The 9,468-nt window shown below is 33.0% G+C and overlaps 1 protein-coding gene across 3 annotated transcripts in view; it reads right to left on the bottom strand.

Moving 5' to 3' along the window:
• Positions 1 to 709: 709 nt before the first annotated feature.
• FAM185A (family with sequence similarity 185 member A) overlaps positions 710 to 9,468 on the bottom strand; it is a 78,910-nt gene continuing 70,151 nt past the window's right edge. For all 3 annotated transcript variants that reach the window (XM_031938693.1, XM_031938695.1, XM_031938694.1), the window contains one exon: positions 710 to 857. In XM_031938693.1, coding sequence (XP_031794553.1) covers positions 742 to 857 — 116 coding nt within the window. In that variant the 3' untranslated portion in view covers positions 710 to 741. The remainder of the gene's footprint in view (positions 858 to 9,468) is intronic.

The raw sequence follows: 9,468 nt of genomic DNA, 5'->3' as shown, positions 1-9,468 counted from the left end.
GAATGAGTACAGTTAAAGAAAATTGTCTTGCTGTTTACTCCAACTTAATGCGAGTGTCTTCTAAATTGGAGGACATTCTGTATCTGTGAATACATGTTCACAGTAAATGTATCTGGAAAATAACATGCAATTTTTTTTTTTACAGATAACAATAAAATGTATAAAATGACAGATGTACGTAAAAATTTAAAGGAAAAAATTTTTTTCTAAGTCACAATATTTTTAAAACTTTATTAAAAACTAAAATGTTCCTCTTATGATCCTTCATAAAGGATGGATTTGTCTTAATTGTGCAAAATATAATTTAATGGACAGGTATACCTGGTTTTATGTATAAACTGAATTTTCCAAGAATAGAGAATTAGGGTTTGAAAGCAAGGAGTTCACAAAACAACTTTATCCCTCATTATCAAATTGTAGTGAATATCTTCTATAAATGATATACCAGGCAACAAAATAGCTGAATGTTGCTTGTAGTTGCTCTTTCATTTTGCCAGTGATTATTTTTTTTGCAAATTCTGTCACATATATTATTATTCACAGCTTGAACTGATGCTGAAGTGTAATTCATCTGGAAACATCACACAGCAGCTAAACACAAATGTGGGACCATAGAAAATCATTCATCAGTCAGCATTCATTTCCAAATTAACATTTCTACCGTTTCTATGACTAGGGGCATCAATACTTTCTCACTGATATGATGTTCAATGATTGTTATTTATATCAGAGTTCAAACAATCAGGAATCCTTCAGCTTGAGGGACTGAAACCAGCTTTGGCTTTTGAGATACACAATGCCATTGGGTGCATTGGCCTTGATCCACTTTTTACTTTCTTTGGTTTGGTTCATGTGACCTAAAAAAGCAAAATGGCAGATATCAACAAAATGAACACTAGCAGTTAAATGTCAAAACATTAAGAACACATTCTAAAAGGTATGGAATAACACAAAATTAGAAACACTTTGGTTTGAAGAGAATTGCAAAAGGATGATGTAACCTGTCCCATTGCTCATTCCTTGTACTAAATTAGATCAGCTTTTAATTTTACCCAATCACTTCCCTTTTGCTGCTTCTCCAAGTAGACTGTTGCAGTCACTGAATATACACTATTCATTTAGCTATGCTTTCTTCACTGTGCATCATACTTTGTAGACTTCGTGGTGGTTTTTTTTTTTTTAAATCCAAAACCTTCAAAGTTGTTAATCCTTATAGCAAAGTAGCATTGCTCAATCTTTCTCTCCAACTTTTCATGACCTGTTCAAGGTTTCCATGGCAAAGATACTAGACTGGTTTGCCATTTCCTTCTCCAGCTCATTTTACAGATGAGGAAACTGGGGCAAACAAGGTTAAGTGACTTGCGCAGGTCACCAATTAATAAGTGGTTAGGCCAGATTGGAACTCATTAAGATGAGTGTTCCTGACACAAGGCCCGGCATTCTATCCATTGCAGCATCTAACTGTTCGGTTTACATAATGTTCCTATGCTTTAATTTATTCCCCCATTTAGAGTTAAAAAACCTGGATTCACTAGATAGCTATATAATCTTTGTATTAGTAATTTAATCTCAGTTTTTATATCTATTATTGAGTCAAGGGTTAACAAGATGATTCCTTCTGGTTCTTAAAACAAAACAAAACAAAAAACCCAAACTCTTATAACCTATGATCCAATATTTGGGGACATTTTGTTTATAGCTTTTCATTACAATACAATTTTTTTTTTGTTCATATGAAGTTTTTTTGTCTCCTTTTCAATAACTTTTTTGGACTCTAGTTACAATAGTGAGATCTTGGGGTGAAAGAATATGATAATTTAGTAACTCATTGCACAGTTTGAAATTATTTTGTATAATTATTGTAACAACTCACATTTTACTAATAGTAAATTTGTCATTTCTGTCTTTCAACAAGCCCTTCAATGAATGGTCTTTTAATTTAGCATTTTTGTTAGTTCTAGGAATATGTGATTTATCAGATTTTTCATGATTCTGAATGTTATTTCAAGCAGTTATAGTTTTTTTTATTTCAAATATTTAACATGCCTTTTGACACTTTAGTAATTGGACAACAGGTTTCTTATCTTACGTGTTTGTGTCAATTGTGCTTTAGATTCTATATACATGCTTTTTCTCAGAAATATTTTATATTTTTTTATAGTTAGATGATTTACCTATTTGAAATTTAACATGGTATAAGAGCTAACAACTTTTTTGCTAAACTGATCTCCAGTTTTTCCTAGCAGTTACAACAACAATTTGTGCTCTTGGATTTACTGTATAATATAAGCTGCTTGTCAGCATTTGTTTCTACCTTTTATTTATCTTGTCTTTTCATCTAATTTGCTTTTCTGTCTTTGTGGCAGATGCAGATAATCTGACATCTGGTAGTATCAAGTCTACTTTTTCTTCTTTTTAAAAAATTATATTCCTCTGGTACTTGTGACACTTAATAAATTTTTCCTACAAAATTTTTTTCTATCTTATTTTATAAAGTATATCTGATATGGTATTAAATACATGTAATTTAGATAGAAATTTTTACTATGATGTCATAATACTGCATCTTTTTAAAAAATTTTTTATAATAACTTTTTATTGACAGAACCCATGCCAGGGTAATATTTTTACAACATTATCCCTTGCACTCACTTCTGTTCTGATTTTTCCCCTCTCTCCCTCCACCTCCTCCCCTAGATGGCAAGCAGTCCTATATATGTTAAATATGTCGCAGATAATACTGCATCTTTATGCAATTGTTCTGTTACTTTATCATATTTGGACTTGGAAAAGTCCTGAGACTATTTAATTAAATTAGAGCTTCATTTTATAGATTTTAAAATGTTGAAATGTAAAAATAGAAGCCATGAGGTGGTACAGGGATGTGCGCTGGATCTGGAATCAGAAAGCTGTGCGTCATTTCAGTCATATCTGACTCTCTGTGACTTCATTTGGGGTTTTCTTGGCAAAGACATTGGAGTAGTTTGCTATTTCCTTCTGTTCATTTTAGAGGTGAGGATACTGAGGCAAACGGGGTCAAGTGACTTGCCCAGTACTCTATTAACTTCCTAGATGCTCAACATCAGGAAGATCCAAGTTCAAATCTTGCCTCAGACACTTTTTAGAATTACTATCTTGCCTCATTTTTCTCATTTTTACAAACGAGGAAATGCTATTATTATCCTAATCTATCTCATATCTCAGTATTTGGAAAGCCCCCCTTCTAAGGGTTCTTATTAGGGTAAGATGAGATCTATACAAAGTGTTTTTTTTTTTTAACACCTTCAAGCACTATATAAATGCAAACTCTTTTCCCTCATATTGTTGTGCCATTATCATCCATGTCTGCACACATCCATGATACTAAGTAGCTGGTTTAAACTCAGGTGCTTTAATTCAAAATTTAGAGCTGTTTCCACTGCATCTTTTTTTTTCTTGTATTTCTTTCCTGGACTTTTGTTAGTAAAATGCAGAAAAAAATGATAGTTTTGTATATTCTGTATCCTGATATTTATTGATTATATTTATGTAGATTTATCATCTCAACACTTTAATTTTCTTGGGTTCTCATTATTATAAATGATCCTACCATCTACAAATACAAATAATTTTACTTTCTCATCTGTGTTTATTCCCCACTTTTTAAACTGCCTAACTGCTAGAGGGAGCATTTCTAACACTATTCAAAAACTAGTGAAAATAGCATAGTTCCTTAAGAGTGAAGAATCTGTCAGCTATTATTTTGGCTATTTCATTTTTTAATCTACATATTTCTTTAAAATATATAAATAGGGAATAATAAATAATAAATAGGGAAGTCAGGAACTTCCTGTCAGAACAGTACACGTGCGTGCGCACACACACACAAAATCGGGAAAGGGATAAAAAAGTTTATAAACAAATATTTGGAGGTATATATTTGCTTTTAATCTTTTAACATAACCTTGATTAACCAGTAACAAATCTAATAATCTGATTTAAGATTCTTATGGGCAGATGTAATTTTACAGAAGTAGCTTTCGATACAAAAATCCTAAATTCATTTTATAGGTCTGTCTTGGAAGGTCCTGAATAGAGATAGGCCTCAACTCCCAATTGTCAGAAGCTGGGAAAACTGAGGTAGGTGCTGTGACAGCACTATAGGTAACATTTCTAAAGAGCATAATCATGAGCATTTGGAACCAGCAGAATTTTAAATAAATTTGATCCAACTATCATCTCACCACATTGGGCAAAAAAGAATGTGTAGGTCTGAAAAAAAGCACTTATGATCTAGTCAATATTGCATTCCACAAGAAAAATGTTTCTTTCATTAACAGTTAAAAGAATATGTGGGTGGCCATAAATACTTCCTGTACCACATTTACAACTAACATTTGAAATAAATATTTTCTCTGACAGAGCAACAGTCTGGTCATCGCTCTTATGTACAACTTCAGTTATTAACAAATGGGGAATAAGCCAGGACCAATTTCCTAATTCCCTTCATAGATACACTCATATATCATTATTTTGGTTTAGCAGACTATGCAACTAGGAAATGTATTTCCTGTTTATTCTACTATGATTACTATATTTATTTAACTAGCACGATAAATCTAGAGATAACAGGGTACAATGGAAGCATAAGCTGTCCAAATACAAGAATACTTTACCTCACACACATGCTGGCAGTGTGCTCTGGATAAGTCAATTGCCCTCCCAGTTCCCCAGGCAACAATATGAGTGGCAGAACAGTTATTGATCTGCCTTGGTGAAGGAAGCTTATTAGGAGGCTGATGAAATCACAAGCTTGGACTATAATATGATTTAACTAATGATGATCATTAATCTACTGTCAGCTACAATTTCAACTAAGCAAAAATTTCAAAAAAGTAAATGAGGGTAAAAAATAACTAGTCCAAAACTTCAAAAAGCTTACAAATTCTACTTTTCTTTAAATAGTCTTGATAATATTTGTCCTGAAAACACAAATTTGTTCTACTGTTATTGATCTATCAAGAAACATTTTGAGCTATATATGTGAGATTTGATCCGTGAGAAACAGTCATATAAATTCCCCCCCGCCCTCCAATTTTCTGCTTTACTTCTGTCTAATCTTGGTTATATTGGTTTTATTTGTACGAATTATCTACAATATATCTCCATTTTCTTTCTTTTGTTTATTCATAAATTTTCTTATCCATAAGTCTGATAGGTAATATGTTCCATGTTGTTCTAGCCATGTGTTTTTTATTGTTGTTTTGTATAGCTGTGATTTTTAGGAATGTACATTGCATTTTAAGAAAATTGTATTTGCAAACACAGAACAACTTCAATATTTTTTAAACAGAAGAGAAGGTAAAAATCAGGATAATTATTCAGCCAAAGCACATCTCATTTAAAAACTTAACAGTTATACAGCACATGATAATAGATGCCAAAAACAAATTTATGGCAAACATTTTCAATGAAAAATCACACTCTTCTCTGGTGACTCAAAAAAATCCTTTTTTTAATCATTTATTTTACTGCCATTGTATGGAACTAGAACTGGAAGAGGTAGGATGAGAAGACTAAGAAAATAGTCAAATTTTCTTTTTTTTCTACTTATATGCAGAGCTAGTTTAGAAGTTAGTATTTTAGGCATACAAAGTTATTCTACTGAGTAGCCAAAGATTTTGTAAAAACTTAGTAAATAATTATATATGAAGTTAAGGGAAAGTGAATATCTGAACCTAGGTGCCTGGAAGAAAAGATGGTGCAGAAACAGGGAAGTTTGGAAAGAAGGAGTGTTTGAGGGAAAAGAAGAGCTGTCTTTGGACACAGTGAGTTTTTGGTATCTATGAGATTGGAAATGTCCAACAGACAGTGATATAGGACTGTAGCTTAGGAGAAAGATTAGGAATGAGTTATTTTCATAGTGAATAGCAGCTGAAGCTGTGAAAACTGATGAGATCTTTGATAAAGTATATATAGAAACAGAAAGATGATGCTAGGACACATAAATACCTGTATTTAGGGAGATGTGGGATCTTGTGTTTTTGCTAGTGTCTATCCTATATGCTGCCTGTTTTAGTTTGGGATTTTTCCCTGCCTAATTTAGGCTATACATTCAGCAGTCAAAACCACATAGTTATTTTGATAGAAACCTATAGTATGAAACAATCAGTAAGGTTTCTAAACCATGGGACCAGAGATGATAGAAAGGAAAACTTAATAGTCGATTACTCTAACTCATTGATTTTTATAGATAAAGTTAAGCACAAAGTTAAGCACAAAGAGGCTCAGTGATTTTCCCTGGATCACAAAGCTAAAAATCTGCAGAAGGATTTGAACTTCTCCTGCCTCCAAGTCCAGTGTCTTATCAACTATTTAGGCAGGCTCTCTTATCTGGAGCTTCGGCACTAAGGATGTGCCTTCTGCAGTGGGGTACTGGGGAGAAAGCACTACCTAGATTCAAACCTTAGCTTCAGACAGAGATTGGCTCATTGGCCATGAGCAAGATAGGTAACACCTGTATGAGTCTCAGTTTCTCAATTTGTAAAATGTATTTATATTTAAGAGGGTAAGTAAATGAGATCAAATGCATAAAGGGTTTTGCAAACTAGAAAGTGTTATAAAAATAATAGGGGGATAGGAATAATAGTTATCAGACAAATCCTATTCAAGATCAGAAATACTTATTTTTCTTCTTCCAAATGAAAACAGCCTTCTTTCTGTCCTATTCAGACTAGGCAAAAAGAACTATTTACTGTGTTCTTAGCAAAATAACAAACATCAAAAATAACACAACAGAGGATTATAATCAAGGTGTAGTTGATAAATTCCATATAATTGTTTGAAAATAGCATAGAATGGGACAGGCATGAAAGGCTAACAAAAAGCACTTTGCTCAGGGATCCTCACATATTATCACTGGTCTGAGGCAAAAAATAAACAAAAAAAATCCCTTCATCATAATTGGAGCAATTTGTCAATTTTAGGTTTACAAGAATAACATGTTTTGATGTTAAGAGAAAATGTTCTCAAATGACAAAGAAACAGGAAAATAATTATTCTTTGATGTGGCTCTTGTTAGAGAATGTCATTTCTCCCAAGACATATTTAAATGCAAAAGGTTTTCTAAAAAAGGCCTTTATCACTCTTATGTTGCCCTTAATGTTCCTCTATTTACAATTATCTCCAATGGGTTCCAGAGGGTGATACTGATGTATTGTGTCTGAAAATAAATAATAATAGACACCTAATCAGGAATACGAAGTACATATAACAAAGGCTGAGAAAAATGCATTTGTCTGGTGTTTTACAATTCTATTCAAAACAATCTCTAAATTAAAAGTGATGAGAGAAAGGAGAAAACCACTTCACCAACCTAGATACCAAGGTGGGAAATAAGGAAGGCAATACTTAATGAAAAAAGTAGTTAAGGGTCAAAGAATACAAAGCAAAAAATTTAATAAACTGGCTCAGATGAACCATATTTCTTGGTAATTCAAAGAACTTTTGTCATGAAGACAAATCATTATTGGTGATAGCTCAAAAATTTTGGTGAAGTAGAATTGAGAAGGGAAAATGCCCAAAGAAAAGATGGCAGGATTTATGAACCACAAACTTGTGAGTTTGATTTTGGTTTCACGAAAAATTCTACAGTAAAGCACGGCAGACATGGTTAGGGAACATCTATAAGAATGGTTTAGGTACAAAGAGCCAGCAGGACCCTTATCAAATGCAGGCTTTGTCCAATCAAAGGAACGCTGAAGACTTAGTTTACTTAGACTCTAGCAAGTAAATGGTATTTGAACAAAGGCTCACATACTATTTTCATGGAAATATATATAGAAAATATCATGAAATGCAAAAAAAGGGATAATTTTTATTAAATTAAAAAGGTTTTGTACAAACAAAACCAATGCATCAAAGATTAAAAGGGACGCAGAAATCTGGGAAACAATTTTTACAGCCAGTGTTTCTGATAAATATAATTTATCAGAATTCCTAAAATATATAGAGAGAATGGAGTCAAAATTATAAGAATACAAGCCATTTCCCAATTGATAAATGGTGAGAGTATCAACACAACAATTTTTCAGATGAAGAAATTAAATCCATTTATAGTCATATGAAAAAATGCTCTAAATCACTATTGACTAGAGAAATGTAAATTAAAACAACTCTGTGAAGATACTGATATAAACTCTGTCCCCCTGATCTTTTGGGGGGAGGGGACCTGAGTTGGAAAAGCCCTAAATCCCAACCCCTCCCAACCTCTGGGAGCAACCCCACCTTCCTATTCCTAATGTATAACCTAAAAACAAATGCTATAGTAGAAAAAAATGATCAACGAGAAAAATGCAGAGACAAGTACATGGAATTCATGGAAGAGTTAAAGCAAGAGTTTAATCTTTAAAATTATTTTAAAACTCAAAGAGGAAGGAAGATATTGGAAAGAAGATTCACAGCTTAGAAAAAGAGGTATAAAAGCTTCCTGAAAAATGAAAATTGATGGAATTATGCTCAAAAAGTTATCAAGCTATGCATACTCTTTGATCCAGCAGTGTTACTACTGGCTTATATCCCAAAGAGATATTAAAGAAGGGAAAGGGACCTGTATGTGCAAGAATGTTTGTGGCAGCCCTGTTTGTAGTGGCTAGAAACTGGAAATTGAGTGGATGCCCATCAATTGGAGAATGATTGGGTAAACTGTGGTATGTGAATGTTATGGAATATTATTGTTCTGTAAGAAATGACCGGCAGGATGATTTCAGAAAGGCCTGGAGAGACTTACATGAACTGATGCCGAGTGAAATAAGGAGAACCAGGAGATCATTATAAACTTGAACAACAACACTATATGAGGATGTATTCTGATGGAAGTGGATTTCTTTGACAAAGAGAAGATCCAGTTCAGTTCCAATTGATCAATGATGGACAGAATCAGCTACACCCAGAGAAGGAACACTGGGAAATGAATGTGGACTACTTGCATTTTTGTTTTTCATCCCAGGTTATTTTTACCTTCTGAATCCAATTCTTGTGCAACAAGAGAACTGTACAGATCTGCACACATATTGTACCTAAAATATACTTTAACATATTTAACATGTATGAGACTGTCTGCCATCTAGGGGAGGGGGTAGAGAGAGAGAGAAGGGAAAAGTTGGAACAGAAGTGAGTGCAAGGGACAGTGTTGCAAAAATTACCCATGCATATGTTCTGTCAATAAAAAGCTATAATAATAATTAAAAGAAAATGAAAATTGAACAAGTAGAAACAAAAAACTCCATGAGATACTGAAAATGTTAGTCACAAGACTGGAAAAAAAATTAGTTAACCTCAAAACAAAAAACAATGACCTGGAAAACAGATCAAAAAGGGATAGTTTAACAACCAGTGTACTCCTGAAAATAATGATTAAAAAAGGACCCTACATATTGCATTTCAAGAAATCATAAAAGAAAACCGCTGAGATCTAGAACCAGAAGACAA

The sequence above is a fragment of the Sarcophilus harrisii genome, chromosome 5 (genome assembly GCF_902635505.1).
Source record: "Sarcophilus harrisii chromosome 5, mSarHar1.11, whole genome shotgun sequence".
Classification (NCBI taxonomy): Eukaryota; Metazoa; Chordata; class Mammalia; order Dasyuromorphia; family Dasyuridae; genus Sarcophilus; species Sarcophilus harrisii.
The sequence above is the reverse complement of the archived record's forward strand: the minus strand, read 5'-3'. Positions and strand labels throughout refer to the sequence as shown.